A 20844-nucleotide genomic window follows, 5' to 3' on the forward strand; every position below is an offset into this window, starting at 1 on the left:
AGAGTACAGTATATACATATGAGCTGAGTAATGTAGGGTATGTAAACGTAAAGTGGCTAGTGATACATGTATTACATAGAGATGCAGTAGATGGTATCGAGTACAGTATATACATATGAGATGAGTAATGTAGGGTATGTAAACATATTAAGTAGCATTGTTTAAAGTGGCTAGTGATACATTTTTTACATCAATTTCCATTATTAAAGTGGCTAGAGTTGAGTCAGTATGTTGGCAGCAGCCACTCAATGTTAGTAGTGGCTGTTTAACAGTCTGATGGCCTTGAGATAGAAGCTGTTTTTCAGTCTCTCGGTCCCTGCTTTGATGCACCTGTACTGACCTCGCCTCGCCTTCCACAACAGTGGTAGGCTTGATTACCAACAACGACGAGACGGCCTACAGGGAGGAGGTGAGGGCCCTCGGAGTGTGGTGTCAGGAAAATAACCTCACACTCACACTCAACTCAACGTCAACACTCACACTCAACGTCAACAAAACTAAGGAGATGATTGTGGACTTCAGGAAACAGCAGAGGGAGCACCCCCCTATCCACATCGATGGAACAGTAGTAGAGAGGGTAGCAAGTTTTAAGTTCCTCGGCATACACATCACAGACAAACTGAATTGGTCCACCCACACAGGGTGAACAGGCAGATGATGGTTGTTGTCCTTGATGATCTTTATGGCCTTCCTGTGACATCGGGTGGTGTAGGTGTCCTGGAGGGCAGGTAGTTTGCCCCCGGTGATGCGTTGTGCAGACCTCACTACCCCCTGGAGAGCCTTACGGTTGTGGGCGGAGCAGTTGCCGTACCAGGCGGTGATACAGCCCGACAGGATGCTCTCGATTGTGCATCTGTAGAAGTTTGTGAGTGCTTTTGGTGACAAGCCGACTTTCTTCATCCTCCTGAGGCTGCTGCACCTTCTTCACAACGCTGTCTGTGTGGGTGGACCAATTCAGTTTGTCCGTGATGTGTACGGACAAGCATCTCCAATCCAAAATTAAATCTAGAATCGGCTTCCTATTTCACAACAAAGTAAAACTGACCCTCCTACTGATCCTTGACTTCGGCGATGTCATTTACAAAACAGACTCCAACACTCTACTCTGCAAATTGGATGCAGTCTATCTCAGTGCCATCCGTTTTGTCACCAAAGCCCTATATACTGCCCACCACTGCGACCTGTATGCTCTCGTTGGCTGGCCCTCGCTTCATATTTGTCGCCAAACCTACTGGCTCAAGGTCATCTATAAGTCTTTGCTAGGTAAAGCCCCGCCTTATCTCAGCTCACCATAGCAGCACCCACTCGTAGCATGCGCTCCAGCAGGTATATCTCACTGGTCACCCCCAAAACCAGTTCCTCATTTGGCCGCCTTTCCTTCCAGTTCTCTGCTGCCAATGACTGGAACGAAGAGCAAAAATCACTGAAGCTGGAGACTCATATCTCCCTCACTAACTTTAAGCACCAGCTGTCAGAGCAGCTTACAGATCATTGCACCTGTACACAGCCCATCTGTAAATAGCCCACCCAACTACTTCATCCCCATATTTATTTATTTATTTTTGGTCCTTTGCACCCCAGTATCTCTACTTGCACATTAATCTTCTGCAGATCTATCACTCCAGTGTTTAAATGCTAAATTGTAATTACTTCGCCCCTACGGCCTATTTATTGCCATACCTCCCTTATCTTACCTCATTACCACACACTGTATATATACACTTTTCTATTGTGTTATTGACTGTATGTTTGTTTACTCCATGTGTAACTCTGTGTTGTTGTTTGTGTCGCACTGCTTTGCTTCATCTTGGTCAGGTCATAGTTGTAAATGAGAACTTGTTCTCAACTAGCCTACCTGGTTAAATAAAGGTGTTCTCAACTAGCCTACCTGGTTAAATAAAGGTGTTCTCAACTAGCCTACCTGGTTGAATAAAGGTGAAATAAATCAATAATAATAAATAATATCAATAAGGCACCTCGGGGGTTTGTGATATATGACCAATATACCACGGCTCATGGCTGTATCCAGGCGTTGTGTCGTATACCGCACCTCCTCGAACTTTATTAAGTAAACAATATGATTCAGTGCCTTGTTGAAATGTATGGAGAGAGAAGAAACACTGACCACAAAAACAGATCTGGGATCAGGCTAGCTTCACAATGACCAGATGACACAGCATGATTCGTCAGTGCGTAAAACAACATGATTCAGTGCCTTGTTGAAATGTATGGAGACAGAAGAGTCACAGACCACATATTTGTAATTAAACTATATTTTAACAACTGTCAATTCTATATGGTACAATATTGACCAGGAGTCACAGAAGTGGAGTCATTTTGATTGACAGGAAGGAGAAGGTGCTATATGGATCAGGTTCAGCCTATTGGAAGTCTGTACACACAGAGGACGTCGTGGTTACATGAGGAACAGGGGAAAGTTATACAGTCCGTCCGTAGACACACTCCCATCTTGTGAAAACATTTCTCAAAACAAGTCATAGAAATCTATCCACCAGTATCATGGTGTTACTCACAGATGTCCCACAACAAGATGTGTCTGTAGTACAATATTCAAATAGAATTCATCATGACTGCGTTCTGTAAAAGGTAGACTTCTGGGTGCGTTTTGTTGTTAAATGGAGGGACTATATAATATCATCACACCATGCCCGCTCCCAAAATATTATATTATATAAAAGTTGAGCCCAGAAAAATGGGTACATATAATATATCTGTAGAGAAACATCCACACATTAAGGTAATGTTGTCATATATACTGGGGCCACTTCCATGGAGAGAGAGAGAGAGAGAGAGAGAGAGAGAGAGAGAGAGAGAGAGAGAGACAGAGAGAGAGACAGAGAGAGAGAGAGAGAGAGAGAGAGACTAAATGTGATAGGCACAAACACAAAGAAAATCATCAAAATAAGTCAAACTAGAGAGATCTCACAGGGTTGATTGAAAAGCCCAGGTCATGTGTTGTTCTCATAAATAAGTCAAACTAAAGAGATCTCACAGGGTTGATTGAAAAGCCCAGGTCATGTGTTGTTCTCATAAATAAGTCAAACTAGAGAGATCTCACAGGGTTGATTGAAAAGCCCAGGTCATGTGTTGTTCTCATAAATAAGTCAAACTAAAGAGATCTCACAGGGTTGATTGAAAAGCCCAGGTCATGTGTTGTTCTCATAAATAAGTCAAACTAGAGAGATCTCACAGGGTTGATTTAAAGTCCCAGGTCATGTGTTGTTCTCATAAAGTATTCTTTCCCATAGTTCCTGGTTTATAGTTCACCCACCCAGCCAGCAGCAACAACCAAGTCCCCCCTAAAATATCCCCACTGACCATACTAATAAAACAAACAGACCAAAGTAGTGGAGGAAGCACATATCCTATATGAACAACAGATTTTAACTTCATACTTTTGTTCTAGAAAACTGACAGAAAGAAAATATGAAGTGTTACACATGCAAAATCCTCATCAAACATTGCACTAGTTACAAATGGGTTATCTGGCATAGTTTCGGGTTTCTCTGCCTCCTCGGACTATAAAGTCCTGGTTTCATATCTATTCAAATTTCTAAAAAGGAGCCTCGTCTCCATTTCTTATGCGCATTACATTACAGTGCTGCAGAATGACTGCTGATTCACAATGTTCACGTTTTACCGAAACCCTTTAAATCCTTGAAACTTCTGTTATGGAACCAAACATCTGTTCATTCCCTTTCACGGTCTCGTCATTATGACGTCATCGTCATTATGACGTCATCAAACAGAACTACTTTTTTCAAACAAGATTTTCCTCATTTTTTCTCCTCTTCTTCTCATTTTGTCCTGTTGTTGTCGTCGTGTTGTTGTTGTTATTGTCCTGTTGTTCTGTTGCTGTTGTCGTCCTGTTGTTGATGTTATTGTCCTGTCGTTGTTGTCGTCGTGTTGTTGATGTTATTGTCCTGTCGTTGTTGTCGTCGTGTTGTTGATGTTATTGTCCTGTTGTTGTTGTCATCCTGTTGTTGTTGTTGTCCTGTTGTTGTTGTCGTCCTGTTTTTGTCGTCCTGTTGTTGTCGTCGTGTTGTTGTTGTCCTGTTGTAGTCATTGTTGTCCTGTTGTAGTCATTGTTGTCCTGTTATGGTCGTTGTTGTCCTGTTGTGGTCATTGTTGTTGTTGTGTTGGCTGTTGTTGTTGTGGTGGTTGTCCTGTTGTGGTTGTCACATTACTAGGATTCCTTAAATAATGGTTTAAACATTTTTAATTAGTGCGTTACTATGGTGATGCATGGTCATCACCCGTCTAGTTTGGCCGGTTCTCCTGAGGCACTTGATGACACCGCCGTGTCATGTATTTGTCGTGTATTCGCATATTAACTAACAAGTAACAAACTGTCTTTAAACACACCTGAGATCGACATGAAGCCACAATATAAAGACAGGTCTTGAAAAGTACATATATCTTCTATATTTCCCTCACGTCATAAAGAGACCAGTAGGATAGTGTGGGATCATTACTTATCTGTGGTTGTACTGCATTAGCTGTAGTTTAAATACATGTAGCCCTTTTAAAACCCTTTCTTCCCTCTTAGTTCAGTCTGTAGAAATAACAGACAGAACTATAGAACCTGTCACCTGTTCTAGAACTGGAACCTGTCTCCCCCCCACAGAGACAGAGCAGTAACCAGAGAGAAGACTCTAGGTTCTAGTTCCAGAACACTGACTGACTGATACACCAGATGGAACCATCAGGTGATCCCCTGCCTGCCCTGGCCTCTCTCACCCCCCCCCCCCCCCTCTTTCTCCCCATCCCTCCCTCTCTGTACTGTACTGTGTAGTGTGTTTACAGCTGATTGGTTCAGTGTGGTCTCCACTTTGGGGGCGTGGCGCCACAGAGTCCTGTCCTGAAGGTATTTATAAAACCTCCATCTCTAACCGGTCATCCCTCCATCCCTCTCTCCTCTCCTCTGTCTCTTCCTCCCTCAGTTATCCACCCCTAACTTGGACAGGCCCTGCCTGAACTCGTGCAGCTCATCAATCTTCCCATCCAGGACGTCCATGAACTTCTTCAGCTCTCCCTTCATGTTGCCCTGCTTGGACTGGCTGTCCTCGATGTCGGCCTGAAGACCCTCCATCCTATCCTCCAGGTCCTTGTTCTTCACCTCAGCAGCCTAAAGACACAGAGATTATGGAGTTAGATTTCTGATATAATAACGTTTTAAATTCACCTCAGCTGTCTAAAGAGATTGGAAATATGAAGTTAGATACTGCCATAATGTTGTAAATATCTATAACTTTCACCTCAGCCTACAGATAAGAGACAATAACGTATATTAGTCGCTAATTTAGAAAGTTTATTAGCTTGGGAGAATATGGAGGGGGAGAGAACAGGGGGAGAGAGAACGAAAGGGGGAGCGAGCGAAAGGTGGAGGGAGCGAGCGAGAGGCGGAGGGAGCGAGCAAGCGAGAGGGGGAGAGAGAGGGGGAGGGAGAGAGAGAGCGAGAGGGCTAAAATAGGAGGTCTAAACTGGTGCCTGGTGGCATTTCTCAGCTGACTGTTGAAACCTGATCACTGTGTGGGAGACCTGCTTTAAATAGAGAGACCACTGGACCAGACAATACTGATACTGTCTGGTATAGAGCTATAGTTAATAGAATGGATATAACCTGCTTTAAATAGAGAGACCACTGGACCAGACACTATTGATACTGTCTGGTATAGAGCTAGAGTTAATAGAATGGATATAACCTGCTTTAAATAGAGACCACTGGACCAGACAATACTGATACTGTCTGGTATAGAGCTAGAGTTAATATAATGGATATAACCTGCTTTAAATAGAGAGACCACTGGACCAGACACTACTGATACTGTCTGGTATAGAGCTAGAGTTAATAGAATGGATATAACCTGCTTTAAATAGACAGACCACTGGACCAGACAATACTGATACTGTCTGGTATAGAGCTAGAGTTAATAGAATGGATATAACCTGCTTTAAATAGAGAGACCACTGGACCAGACAATACTGATACTGTCTGGTATAGAGCTAGAGTTAATAGAATGGATATAACCTGCTTTAAATAGAGAGACCACTGGACCAGACAATACTGATACTGTCTGGTATAGAGCTAGAGTTAATAGAATGGATATAACCTGCTTTAAATAGAGACCACTGGACCAGACAATACTGATACTGTCTGGTATAGAGCTAGAGTTAATAGAATGGATATAACCTGCTTTAAATAGACAGACCACTGGACCAGACACTGTTTGGTATAGAGCTAGAGTTAATAGAATGGATATAACCTGCTTTAAATAGAGACCACTGGACCAGACACTACTGATACTGTCTGGTATTGAGCTAGAGTTAATAGAATGGATATAACCCCTTCAGACCATGAAGCGCATTCTGCGCTGCTCAGTGTTGTTCTGAGCTATTCTGTCATGACAACCACTAGTGAATATTGCTTTGAACAGGAATGTCAGTGCTATTTGAGTCTATGTCTAATAGCTTGCTGAGGGGTTCTCTGATTGTGTCCATTGTGTCTAAAGGGAGAGGAGGCATCAGAGCCAAGTCATTGTTGGTTTTATTCCCCTCCCTACTCTATCTAGCCTGAAGCTGAAGAATTTGAGGCATGTCATTGTTGGTTTTATTCCCCTCCATGGTCGGTCTACATGGCACCGCACCGATGACAGCTTGGCTGAGGAAATACGCTGTGAGGCTGTCAGATGATCGAGGGAGGAGAGTCAACAACAAAATCTATCTATCATCATCATTACTGATATAGCTTCACTACTCACATAGATCACATCAGAACCACAACAACACAGCTACTATCCACATGGCATCACTACTGATACACATAGATCACATCAGAACAACAACACAGCTACTATCCACATGGCATCACTACTGATACATAGAGATCACATCAGAACCACAACAACACAGCTACTATCCACATGGCATCACTACCGACACATAGATCACATCAGAACCACAACAACACAGCTACTATCCACACGGCATCACTACCGACACATAGATCACATCAGAACCACAACACAGCTACTATCCACATGGCATCACTACCGACACATAGATCACATCAGAACAACAACAACACAGCTACTATCCACACGGCATCACTACTGATACATAGAGATCACATCAGAACCACAACACAGCTACTATCCACATGGCATCACTACCGACACATAGATCACATCAGAACAACAACACAGCTACTATCCACACGGCATCACTACTGATACATAGATCACATCAGAACAACAACACAGCTACTATCCACATGGCATCACTACCGACACATACAGTTTCACATCTCATTCAGAAACACGTAGTATTACCTTGTCACTACCGACACATACAGTTCCACATCTCATTCAGAAACACGTTACCTTGTCACTACCGATACATACAGTTTCACATCTCATTCAGAAACACGCTACCTTGTCACTACCGATACATACAGTTTCACATCTCATTCAGAAACACGCTACCTTGTCACTACCGATACATACAGTTTCACATCTCATTCAGAAACACGTTACCTTGTCACTACCGATACATACAGTTCCACATCTCATTCAGAAACACGTTACCTTGTCACTACCGATACATACAGTTTCACATCTCATTCAGAAACACGTTACCTTGTCACTACCGATACATACAGTTTCACATCTCATTCAGAAACACGCTACCTTGTCACTACCGATACATAGAGCTCACATCAGAACCACAAATATATACTATCCATACAGCATGGCCCTCGATACAGCCTTACCCTGTTGTACTGTTCTGCAGCAGCAGTCTAAACAGAAACGAGTCTGTTTAGATATATAATGTATAGGGCATTCGGAAAGTATTCAGACCCCTTGACTTTTCCCACATTTTGTTATGTTACAGCCATACTCTAAAATGTATTAAATACTTCCCCCCCCCCATCATCCATCTATACACAATATCCCATAATGACAAAGCAAAAATAGGTTTTTAGAAATGTTTGCTAATTTATAAAAAATAAAATATCACATTTACTTAAGTATTCTGACCCTTTACTCAGCGATTACAGCCATGAGTCTTCTTGGGTATGACGCTACAAGCTTGGCACACCTGTATTTGGGGAGTTTCTCCCATTCTTCTCTGCTGATCCTTTCTAGCTCTGTCAGGTTGGATGGGGAGCGTTGCTGCACAGCTATTTGCAGGTCTCTCCAGAGATGTTCGATCGGGTTCAAGTCTGGGCTCTGGCTGGAGCACTCAAGGACATTCAGAGATTTGTCCTGAAGCCACTCCTGCGTTGTCTTGGCTGTGTGCTTACGGTCGTTGTCCTGTTGGAAGGTGAACCTTCGAGGTCCTGAGTGCTCTGGAGCAGGTTTTCATCAAGGATATCTTTGTACTTTGCTCCGTTCATCTTTCCCTCGATCCTGACTAGTCTCCCAGTCCCTGCCACTGAAAAACATCCCTACAGCATGATGCTGCCACCACCATGCTTCACTGTAGGGATGGGGCCAGGTTTCCTCCAGATGTGACGCTTGGCATTCAGGCCAAAGAGTTCAATCTTGGTTTCATCAGACCAGAGAATCTTGTTTCTCAAAATCAGGCCCGCAGGGGGTTCAATTCAAAATTAATTCTCCCCCAAATCTTGTCTCATTGCTGCAACTCCCCAACAGGCTCGGGAGGCGAAGGTCGACTCATGCATCCTCCGAAACATGGCCCATCAAACCGCGCTTCTTAACACCTGCCCACTCAACCCAGAAGCCAGCCGCACCAATGTGTCGGAGGAAACACCGTTCACCTGACGATTGAGGCCAGCCTGCAGGTGCGCGGCTCACCACAAGGAGTCGCTAGAGCGCAATGAGCAAAGTAAATGTCCCAGTCCAAACCCTCCCCTAACCCTGACGACGCTGGGTCAGTTGTGCACCGCACTATGGGACTCCCGATCACAGCCGGTTGTGATACAGCCCGCGATCGAACCCGAGTCTGTAGTGATGCCTCTAGCACTGTGATGTTGTGCCACTCGGGAGGCCAATCCTAACTCAATATACTTTAAAATGACTAAAAACAAACCTGTCCCTCCGATATTCTAAACCTGGCCCTCCGATATTCTAAACCTGGCCCTCCGATATTCTAAACCTGGCCCTCCGATATTCTAAACCTGGCCCTCCGATATTCTAAACCTGGCCCTCCGATATTCTAAACCTGGCCCTCCGATATTCTAAACCTGGCCCTCCGATATTCTAAACCTGGCCCTCCAAGCCAGTCACACTGCTCTTTTACTTTTCATTCTTCCCCTCTAATCAGGGACTGATTTAGACCTAGAACACCAGATGGGAGCAAATAATTATTAGGTACGACAGACAACCAGAAGTAGTCTGGACCTCGTAGGGTCAGAGTTCAATACCCCTGTTCTACTATCTGAACGTGCCATAACTCTTTCACCTGGTTGACAGATCTGTCTCTACTGGAGACCAGCTACCACACCACAGAGACCAACATGCATATCAAGACTATCTCTCTCCTCTCTCAGTAGCACAAGTTTGAGTTCACTTAAGGCAATGGTGTTGGGTTTACATTAACCTTTGCTAGAGGCGGTCTGTTTGATGGCTTTTATGGGTTCTTCAGTCCCTTTAATCTAGCATGATATTGTATTATGGACACTTATATGTAAACAGCACTTATGCACTCAGCGATGAAGAATTAGCAATGGAACATCATTCGTCATAACAAGAACTAGCACTGCCTGGTCCTCAATTTAATGTTACGCTACCTGCATGCTGAGCACGGGCGGCACCTGGCTAACCCCTGTTCAACACTGATGCTGGCAACCAATGACAAGATCCTGGAACTCGTCACGGCTCTTGTTCCTTCGTCAGCGCTTGTCCTGCATCGACACGGCTTCTCAAACCGGTCACGGATTATGAGCCATAATCCTCTACTGCTTGAGTGTGGAGCCTACATTAGTTCTATCAGTACTGGAATTCTGAGTGTGGAGCCTACATTAGTTCTATCAGTACTGGAATTCTGAGTGTGGAGCCTACATTAGTTCCATCAGTACTGGAATTCTGAGTGTGGAGCCTACATTAGTTCCATCAGTACTGGAATTCTGAGTGTGGAGCCTACATTAGTTCTATCAGTATTGGAATTCTGAGTGTGGAGCCTACATTAGTTCCGTCAGTATTGGAATTCTGAGTGTGGAGCCTACATTAGTTCCATCAGTACTGGAATTCTGAGTGTGGAGCCTACATTAGTTCTGTCAGTATTGGAATTCTGAGTGTGAAGCCTACATTAGTTCCATCAGTACTGGAATTCTGAGTGTGGAGCCTACATTAGTTCTGTCAGTATTGGAATTCTTAGTGTGGAGCCTACATTAGTTCTGTCAGTATTGGAATTCTGAGTGTGGAGCCTACATTAGTTCTGTCAGTACTGGAATTCTGAGGGTGGAGCCTACATTAGTTCCATCAGTACTGGAATTCTGAGTGTGGAGCCTACATTAGTTCCATCAGTACTGGAATTCTGAGTGTGGAGCCTACATTAGTTCTGTCAGTATTGGAATTCTGAGTGTGAAGCCTACATTAGTTCCATCAGTACTGGAATTCTGAGTGTGGAGCCTACATTAGTTCTGTCAGTATTGGAATTCTGAGTGTGAAGCCTACATTAGTTCCATCAGTACTGGAATTCTGAGTGTGGAGCCTACATTAGTTCTGTCAGTATTGGAATTCTTAGTGTGGAGCCTACATTAGTTCTGTCAGTATTGGAATTCTGAGTGTGGAGCCTACATTAGTTCTGTCAGTACTGGAATTCTGAGTGTGGAGCCTACATTAGTTCTATCAGTACTGCAATTCTGAGTGTGGAGCCTACATTAGTTCCATCAGTACTGGAATTCTGAGTGTGGAGCCTACATTAGTTCTGTCAGTATTGGAATTCTGAGTGTGGAGCCTACATTAGTTCCATCAGTAGTGCTAATATGATCATGATTGTGTCAGCCTAACGTTCCAGTAGCTATGCTGCTTCTGTTCTGCATCACATCTGATGCAGTATATAACACCGGCGCTGCATTTACTTTGCTGGCTGGGTTCATAGGTCAAATATTCTCATGTACCAAGATGACATCTAATCTTGCCTCCTCGAGGGCACCCGGCAGTGTGTCACTATGGCAGGACGGTACATACAATTATATTTCCCATGTACCAAGATGACATCTAATCTTGCCTCTTCGAGGGCACCCGGCAGTGTGTCACTATGGCAGGACGGTACATACAATTATATTTCCCATGTACCAAGATGACATCTAATCTTGCCTCTTCGAGGGCACCCGGCAGTGTGTCACTATGGCAGGACGGTACATACAATTATATTTCCCATGTACCAAGATGACATCTAATCTTGCCTCTTCGAGGGCACCCGGCAGTGTGTCACTATGGCAGGACGGTACATACAATTATATTTCCCATGTACCAAGATTACATCTAATCTTGCCTCTTCGAGGGCACCCGGCAGTGTGTCACTATGGCAGGACGGTACATACAATTATATTTCCCATGTACCAAGATGACATCTAATCTTGCCTCTTCGAGGGCACCTGGCAGTGTGTCACTATGGCAGGACGGTACATACAATTATATTTCCCATGTACCAAGATGACATCTAATCTTGCCTCTTCGAGGGCACCTGGCAGTGTGTCACTATGGCAGGACGGTACATACTATTATATTTCCCATGTACCAAGATGACATCTCATCTTGCCTCTTCGAGGGCATCATATGTGTAATAATCATATGGCTGCATTAGCTCACACTACACACAGTATTCACACATTGACTAGTTGTCAGTCCTGTATGGTAGAATGACCTGGTCTATTAAACAACGCATTCTGACTTCACATAGTTCATCGCCTGGCTTGGGGGATTTGATAGAGCATATCGTCCTCTCTGCCTGTTGTTATATTATCATCTTCATATGACGATTGGTTCTGGCAGTGAGCCACCCTGAAGGAGCAGAGTCCTAACTCCTAACGCTTGGTTCTGGCAGTGAGCTACCCTGAAGGAGCAGAGTCCTAACTCCTAACGCTTGGTTCTGGCAGTGAGCTACCCTGAAGGAGCAGAGTCCTAACGTTTGGTTCTGGCAGTGAGCTACCCTGAAGGAGCAGAGTCCTAACGCTTGGTTCTGGCAGTGAGCTACCCTGAAGGAGCAGAGTCCTAACTCCTAACGCTTGGCTCTGGCAGTGAGCTACCCTGAAGGAGCAGAGTCCTAACTCCTAACGCTTGGTTCTGGCAGTGAGCCACCCTGAAGGAGCAGAGTCCTAACTCCTAACGCTTGGTTCTGGCAGTGAGCCACCCTGAAGGAGCAGAGTCCTAACGCTTGGTTCTGGCAGTGAGCTACCCTGAAGGAGCAGAGTCCTAACTCCTAACGCTTGGTTCTGGCAGTGAGCTACCCTGAAGGAGCAGAGTCCTAACTCCTAACGCTTGGTTCTGGCAGTGAGCTACCCTGAAGGAGCAGAGTCCTAACGTTTGGTTCTGGCAGTGAGCTACCCTGAAGGAGCAGAGTCCTAACGCTTGGTTCTGGCAGTGAGCTACCCTGAAGGAGCAGAGTCCTAACTCCTAACGCTTGGCTCTGGCAGTGAGCTACCCTGAAGGAGCAGAGTCCTAACTCCTAACGCTTGGTTCTGGCAGTGAGCCACCCTGAAGGAGCAGAGTCCTAACTCCTAACGCTTGGTTCTGGCAGTGAGCCACCCTGAAGGAGCAGAGTCCTAACGCTTGGTTCTGGCAGTGAGCTACCCTGAAGGAGCAGAGTCCTAACGCTTGGTTCTGGCAGTGAGCTGCCCTGAAGGAGCAGAGTCCTAACTCCTAACGCTTGGTTCTGGCAGTGAGCTACCCTGAAGGAGCATAGTCCTAGCTCCTAACGCTTGGTTCTGGCAGTGAGCTACCCTGAAGGAGCAGAGTCCTAGCTCCTAACGCTTGGTTCTGGCAGTGAGCTACCCTGAAGGAGCAGAATCCTAATGCTTGGTTCTGGCAGTGAGCTACCCTGAAGGAGCAGAGTCCTAACTCCTAACGTTTGGTTCTGGCAGTGAGCTACCCTGAAGGAGCAGAATCCTAACGCTTGGTTCTGGCAGTGAGCTACCCTGAAGGAGCAGAGTCCTAACGCTTGGTTCTGGCAGTGAGCTACCCTGAAGGAGCAGAGTCCTAACTCCTAACGCTTGGCTCTGGCAGTGAGCTACCCTGAAGGAGCAGAGTCCCAACTCCTAACGCTTGGTTCTGGCAGTGAGCCACCCTGAAGGAGCAGAGTCCCAACTCCTAACGCTTGGTTCTGGCAGTGAGCCACCCTGAAGGAGCAGAGTCCTAACTCCTAACGCTTGGTTCTGGCAGTGAGCCACCCTGAAGGAGCAGAGTCCTAACGCTTGGTTCTGGCAGTGAGCTGCCCTGAAGGAGCAGAGTCCTAACTCCTAACGCTTGGTTCTGGCAGTGAGCTACCCTGAAGGAGCAGAGTCCTAGCTCCTAACTCTTGGTTCTGGCAGTGAGCTACCCTGAAGGAGCAGAGTCCTAGCTCCTAACGCTTGGTTCTGGCAGTGAGCTACCCTGAAGGAGCAGAATCCTAATGCTTGGTTCTGGCAGTGAGCTACCCTGAAGGAGCAGAGTCCTAACTCCTAACGTTTGGTTCCGGCAGTGAGTTAACCTGAAGGAGCAGAATCCTAATGCTTGGTTCTGGCAGTGAGCTAACCTGAAGGAGCAGAATCCTAACGCTTGGTTCTGGCAGTGAGCTACCCTGAAGGAGCAGAATCCTAATGCTTGGTTCTGGCAGTGAGCTACCCTGAAGGAGCAGAGTCCTAACGTTTGGTTCTGGCAGTGAGCTACCCTGAAGGAGCAGTCCTAACGCTTGGTTCTGGCAGTGAGCTGCCCTGAAGGAGCAGAGTCCTAACTCCTAACGCTTGGTTCTGGCAGAGTGCTAACGCTTGGTTCTGGCAGTGAGCTACCCTGAAGGAGCAGAGTCCTAACTCCTAACGCTTGGTTCTGGCAGTGAGCTACCCTGAAGGAGCAGAGTCCTAATGCTTGGTTCTGGCAGTGAGCTACCCTGAAGGAGCAGAGTCCTAACGGTTGGTTCTGGCAGTGAGCCACCCTGAAGGAGCAGAGCCCGAACGCTTGGTTCTGGCAGGGAGCTACCCTGAAGGAGCAGAGTCCTAGCTCCTAGACATGCATTGTAATCTTTTCTAATAAATGGTTAAACGTACAGGTGGTGTTTCCTATCTGTCAACATGCTGTTGGATCCCTCCCAGCCAGCCATAACCAATATCTGTCAACATGCTGTTGGATCCCTCCCAGCCAGCCATAACCAATATCTGTCAACATGCTGATGGATCTCTCCCAGCCAGCCATAACCAATATCTGTCAACATGCTGTCAACATGCTGTTGGATCTCTCCCATCCAGCCATTACCAATATCTGTCAACATGCCATTGGATCTCTCCCATCCAGCCATTACCAATATCTGACATCTTCAGCTGTTTCTGCTAAGGCACCCTTTATAGTGCACTCCTTTTGACCACGGCCCATAGGGGTCTGGACTAAAGTAGTGCACTATTTTATTTATAATTTATATTATAAAAAATGTTTATTTAACTAGGCATGACAGTCTTATTTTCAATGACGGCCTAGGAACAGCGGGTTAACTCCCTGTTCAGGTTTGAACTTGCAACCTTCCGGTTACTAGTCCAATGCTCTAACCACTAGGCTACCTTCCGGTTACTAGTCCAATGCTCTACCCACTAGGCTACCTTCCGGTTACTAGTCCAATGCTCTAACCACTAGGCAACCTTCCGGTTACTAGTCCAATGCTCTAACCACTAGGCTACCTTCCGGTTACTAGTCCAATGCTCTAACCACTAGGCTACCTGCTGGTTACTAGTCCAATGCTCTAACCACTAGGCTACCTTCCGGTTACTAGTCCAATGCTCTAACCACTAGGCTACCTGCTGGTTACTAGTCCAATGCTCTAACCACTAGGCTACCTGCTGGTTACTAGTCCAATGCTCTAACCACTAGGCTACCTTCCGGTTACTAGTCCAATGCTCTAACCACTAGGCTACCTGCTGGTTACTAGTCCAATGCTCTAACCACTAGGCTACCTTCCGGTTACTAGTCCAATGCTCTAACCACTAGGCTACCTGCTGGTTACTAGTCCAATGCTCTAACCACTAGGCTACCTGCTGGTTACTAGTCCAATGCTCTAACCACTAGGCTACCTTCCGGTTACTAGTCCAATGCTCTAACCACTAGGCTACCTGCTGGTTACTAGTCCAATGCTCTAACCACTAGGCTACCTTCCGGTTACTAGTCCAATGCTCTAACCACTAGGCTACCTGCTGGTTACTAGTCCAATGCTCTAACCACTAGGCTACCTTCCGGTTACTAGTCCAATGCTCTAACCACTAGGCTACCTGCTGGTTACTAGTCCAATGCTCTAACCACTAGGCTACCTTCCGGTTACTAGTCCAATGCTCTAACCACTAGGCTACCTGCTGGTTACTAGTCCAATGCTCTAACCACTAGGCTACCTGCTGGTTACTAGTCCAATGCTCTAACCACTAGGCTACCTGCTGGTTACTAGTCCAATGCTCTAACCACTAGGCTACCTTCTGGTTACTAGTCCAATGCTCTAACCACTAGGCTACCTGCTGGTTACTAGTCCAATGCTCTAACCACTAGGCTACCTGCTGGTTACTAGTCCAATGCTCTAACCACTAGGCTACCTGCTGGTTACTAGTCCAATGCTCTAACCACTAGGCTACCTTCCGGTTACTAGTCCAATGCTCTAACCACTAGGCTACCTGCTGGTTACTAGTCCAATGCTCTAACCACTAGGCTACCTTCCGGTTACTAGTCCAATGCTCTAACCACTAGGCTACCTGCTGGTTACTAGTCCAATGCTCTAACCACTAGGCTACCTTCCGGTTACTAGTCCAATGCTCTAACCACTAGGCTACCTGCTGGTTACTAGTCCAATGCTCTAACCACTAGGCTACCTGCTGGTTACTAGTCCAATGCTCTAACCACTAGGCTACCTGCTGGTTACTAGTCCAATGCTCTAACCACTAGGCTACCTGCTGGTTACTAGTCCAATGCTCTAACCACTAGGCTACCTGCTGGTTACTAGTCCAATGCTCTAACCACTAGGCTACCTGCTGGTTACTAGTCCAATGCTCTAACCACTAGGCTACCTGCTGGTTACTAGTCCAATGCTCTAACCACTAGGCTACCTGCTGGTTACTGGTCCAATGCTCTAACCACTAGGCTACCTTCCGGTTACTAGTCCAATGCTCTAACCACTAGGCTACCTTCCGGTTACTAGTCCAATGCTCTAACCACTAGGCTACCTTCCGGTTACTAGTCCAATGCTCTAACCACTAGGCTACCTTCTGGTTACTAGTCCAATGCTCTAACCACTAGGCTACCTGCTGGTTACTAGTCCAACACTCTAACCACTAGGCAACCTTCCGGTTACTAGTCCAACGCTCTAACCACTAGGCTACCTTCCGGTTACTAGTCCAATGCTCTAACCACTAGGCTACCTTCCGGTTACTAGTCCAATGCTCTAACCACTAGGCTACCTTCCGGTTACTAGTCCAATGCTCTAACCACTAGGCTACCTTCCGGTTACTAGTCCAATGCTCTAACCACTAGGCTACCTTCCGGTTAATAGTCCAATGCTCTAACCACTAGGCTACCTTCTGGTTACTAGTCCAATGCTCTAACCACTAGGCTACCTGCTGGTTACTAGTCCAACGCTCTAACCACTAGGCAACCTTCCGGTTACTAGTCCAATGCTCTAACCACTAGGCTACCTTCCGGTTACTAGTCCAATGCTCTAACCACTAGGCTACCTTCCGGTTACTAGTCCAATGCTCTAACCACTAGGCTACCTTCCGGTTACTAGTCCAATGCTCTAACCACTAGGCTACCTGCTGGTTACTAGTCCAATGCTCTAACCACTAGGCTACCTGCTGGTTACTAGTCCAATGCTCTAACCACTAGGCTACCTGCTGGTTACTAGTCCAATGCTCTAACCACTAGGCTACCTGCTGGTTACTAGTCCAATGCTCTAACCACTAGGCTACCTGCTGGTTACTAGTCCAATGCTCTAACCACTAGGCTACCTGCTGGTTACTAGTCCAATGCTCTAACCACTAGGCTACCTGCTGGTTACTAGTCCAATGCTCTAACCACTAGGCTACCTGCTGGTTACTAGTCCAATGCTCTAACCACTAGGCTACCTGCTGGTTACTAGTCCAATGCTCTAACCACTAGGCTACCTTCTGGTTACTAGTCCAATGCTCTAACCACTAGGCTACCTGCTGGTTACTAGTTCAATGCTCTAACCACTAGGCTACCTGCTGGTTACTAGTCCAATGCTCTAACCACTAGGCTACCTTCCGGTTACTAGTCCAATGCTCTAACCACTAGGCTACCTGCTGGTTACTAGTCCAATGCTCTAACCACTAGGCTACCTGCTGGTTACTAGTCCAATGCTCTAACCACTAGGCTACCTGCTGGTTACTAGTCCAATGCTCTAACCACTAGGCTACCCTGCCGCCCCTCCACTCTAACCACTAGGCTACCCTGCCGCCCCTCCACTCTAACCACTAGGCTACCCTGCCGCCCCTCCACTCTAACCACTAGGCTACCTGCTGGTTACTAGTCCAATGCTCTAACCACTAGGCTACCCTGCCGCCCCTCCACTCTAACCACTAGGCTACCCTGCCGCCCCTCCACTCTAACCACTAGGCTACCCTGCCGCCCCTCCACTCTAACCACTAGGCTACCCTGCCGCCCCTCCACTCTAACCACTAGGCTACCCTGCCGCCCCTCCACTCTAACCACTAGGCTACCCTGCCACCCCTCAACTCTAACCACTAGGCTACCTGCTGGTTACTAGTCCAATGCTCTAACCACTAGGCTACCCTGCCGCCCCTCCACTCTAACCACTAGGCTACCCTGCCGCCCCTCCACTCTAACCACTAGGCTACCCTGCCGCCCCTCCACTCTAACCACTAGGCTACCCTGCCGCCCCTCCACTCTAACCACTAGGCTACCCTGCCGCCCCTCCACTCTAACCACTAGGCTACCCTGCCGCCCCTCCACTCTAACCACTAGGCTACCCTGCCGCCCCTCCACTCTAACCACTAGGCTACCCTGCCGCCCCTCCACTCTAACCACTAGGCTACCCTGCCGCCCCTCCACTCTAACCATTAGGCTACCCTGCCGCCCCTCCACTCTAACCACTAGGCTACCCTGCCGCCCCTCCACTCTAACCACTAGGCTACCCTGCCGCCCCTCCACTCTAACCACTAGGCTACCCTGCCGCCCCTCCACTCTAACCACTAGGCTACCCTGCCGCCCCTCCACTCTAACCATTAGTCTACCCTGCCGCCCCTCCACTCTAACCACTAGGCTACCCTGCAGCCCCTCCACTCTAACCATTAGTCTACCCTGCCGCCCCTCCACTCTAACCACTAGCCTACCCTGCCGCCCCTCCACTCTAACCATTAGTCTACCCTGCCGCCCCTCCACTCTAACCACTAGGCTACCCTGCCGCCCCTCCACTCTAACCACTAGCCTACCCTGCCGCCCCTCCACTCTAACCACTAGCCTACCCTGCCGCCCCTCCACTCTAACCACTAGCCTACCCTGCCGCCCCTCCACTCTAACCACTAGCCTACCCTGCAGCCCCTCCACTCTAACCACTAGGCTACCCTGCCGCCCCTCCACTCTAACCACTAGGCTACCCTGCCGCCCCTCCACTCTAACCATTAGTCTACCCTGCCGCCCCTCCACTCTAACCACTAGCCTACCCTGCCGCCCCAATACTATATAAAACTATAAAGGGAATAGGTTGCCATTTGGGTTGCATCCCATGTCTTTATGAGAAGAATGTTCTTCATATTCAAGAGGAGAGATCTGTAATTACAATACTGTGATTCAATAGAACTGTGATTCAATAGGACTGTGATTCAATAGAACTGTGATTCAAATAGAACTGTGATTCAAATAGAACTGTGATTCAAATAGAACTGTGATTCAATAGAACTGTGATTCAATAGAACTGTGATTCAAATAGAACTGTGATTCAAATAGAACTGTGATTCAAACAGAACTGTGATTCAAATAGAACTGTGATTCAATAGAACTGTGATTCAAACAGAACTGTGATTCAAATAGGACTGTGATTCAATAGGACTGTGATTCAATAGAACTGTGATTCAAATAGAACTGTGATTCAAATAGAACTGTGATTCAAATAGAACTGTGATTCAAATAGAACTGTGATTCAATAGAACTGTGATTCAAATAGAACTGTGATTCAAATAGAACTGTGATTCAAACAGAACTGTGATTCAAATAGAACTGTGATTCAAATAGAACTGTGATTCAAACAGAACTGTGATTCAATAGAACTGTGATTCAAACAGAACTGTGATTCAAATAGGACTGTGATTCAATAGGACTGTGATTCAATAGAACTGTGATTCAAATAGAACTGTGATTCAAATAGAACTGTGATTCAAATAGAACTGTGATTCAAATAGAACTGTGATTCAATAGAACTGTGATTCAAATAGAACTGTGATTCAAATAGAACTGTGATTCAAACAGAACTGTGATTCAAATAGAACTGTGATTCAATAGAACTGTGATTCAAACAGAACTGTGATTCAAATAGAACTGTGATTCAAATAGAACTGTGATTCAATAGAACTGTGATTCAATAGAACTGTGATTCAATAGAACTGTGATTCAAATGGAACTGTGATTCAATAGAACTGTGATTCAAATAGAACTGTGATTCAAATAGAACTGTGATTCAAATGGAACTGTGATTCAAATGGAACTGTGATCCAACGGAACTGTGATCCAACAGAACTGTGATCCAACAGAACTGTGATCCAATAGAACTGTGATCCAACAGAACTGTGATCCAATAGAACTGTGATCCAACAGAACTGTGATTCAACAGAACTGTGATTCAAATGGAACTGTGATCCAACAGAACTGTGATTCAACAGAACTGTGATTCAAATAGAACTGTGATCCAACAGAACTGTGATCCAACAGAACTGTGATTCAAATAGAACTGTGATCCAACAGAACTGTGATCCAATAGAACTGTGATCCAACAGAACTGTGATTCAACAGAACTGTGATTCAAATGGAACTGTGATCCAACAGAACTGTGATTCAACAGAACTGTGATTCAAATAGAACTGTGATTCAACAGAACTGTGATCCAACTAGTCTCCATTGTTGAGAATGTAACTCTCCACTCCAGTCTATTCTCTAGGAGACAATACAACATGTTAATAACAGTGTGGATCATAGCAACCATTGAACATGATATACAGCATCCTCATCATAGTTGTAAATAGAACACGAATGGACCTGTTATTCATACAGAACCATGTGGAATATTCAGAATAAACCCAGTAACAATAACTGTTAGAGACTCAATGAACACTGACAACAAACAAGAGGTGTGTGTGTGTATAATGTAATGGAACAATCTGGATCTGCTGTCTGTGTGTGTGTGTGTGTGTGTGTGTGTGTGTGTGTGTGTGTGTGTGTGTGTGTGTGTGTGTGTGTGTGTGTGTGTGTGTGTGTGTGTGTGTGTGTGTGTGTGTGTGTGTGAGAGTGAGAGTGAGAGAGAGAGAGAGAGAGAGAGTGAGAGAGTGAGAGAGTGAGAGAGTGAGCGAGTGAGCGAGTGAGTGAGAGAGACTCACAGTTCCAGCTTATTGGCTTCAAGTGCCTGTAGTTTCTCTGTGATGCGCTCACACTCTGCCATGAGTTGAGGGGT

At 46.1% G+C, this 20844-nt stretch overlaps 1 protein-coding gene across 5 annotated transcripts in view; it reads right to left on the bottom strand.

Annotated features, from left to right (window-relative positions):
- Positions 1–2257: 2257 nt before the first annotated feature.
- homer2 (homer scaffold protein 2) overlaps positions 2258–20844 on the bottom strand; it is a 140238-nt gene continuing 121651 nt past the window's right edge. For all 5 annotated transcript variants that reach the window (XM_090223194.1, XM_090223192.1, XM_090223193.1 and 2 more), the window contains exon 9: positions 2258–5149. In XM_090223194.1, coding sequence (XP_090079320.1) covers positions 4961–5149 — 189 coding nt within the window. In that variant the 3' untranslated portion in view covers positions 2258–4960. The remainder of the gene's footprint in view (positions 5150–20844) is intronic.

This window comes from Oncorhynchus mykiss, chromosome 26 (assembly GCF_057628025.1).
Source record: "Oncorhynchus mykiss isolate SJ-2025 chromosome 26, ASM5762802v1, whole genome shotgun sequence".
Taxonomy (NCBI): domain Eukaryota; kingdom Metazoa; phylum Chordata; class Actinopteri; order Salmoniformes; family Salmonidae; genus Oncorhynchus; species Oncorhynchus mykiss.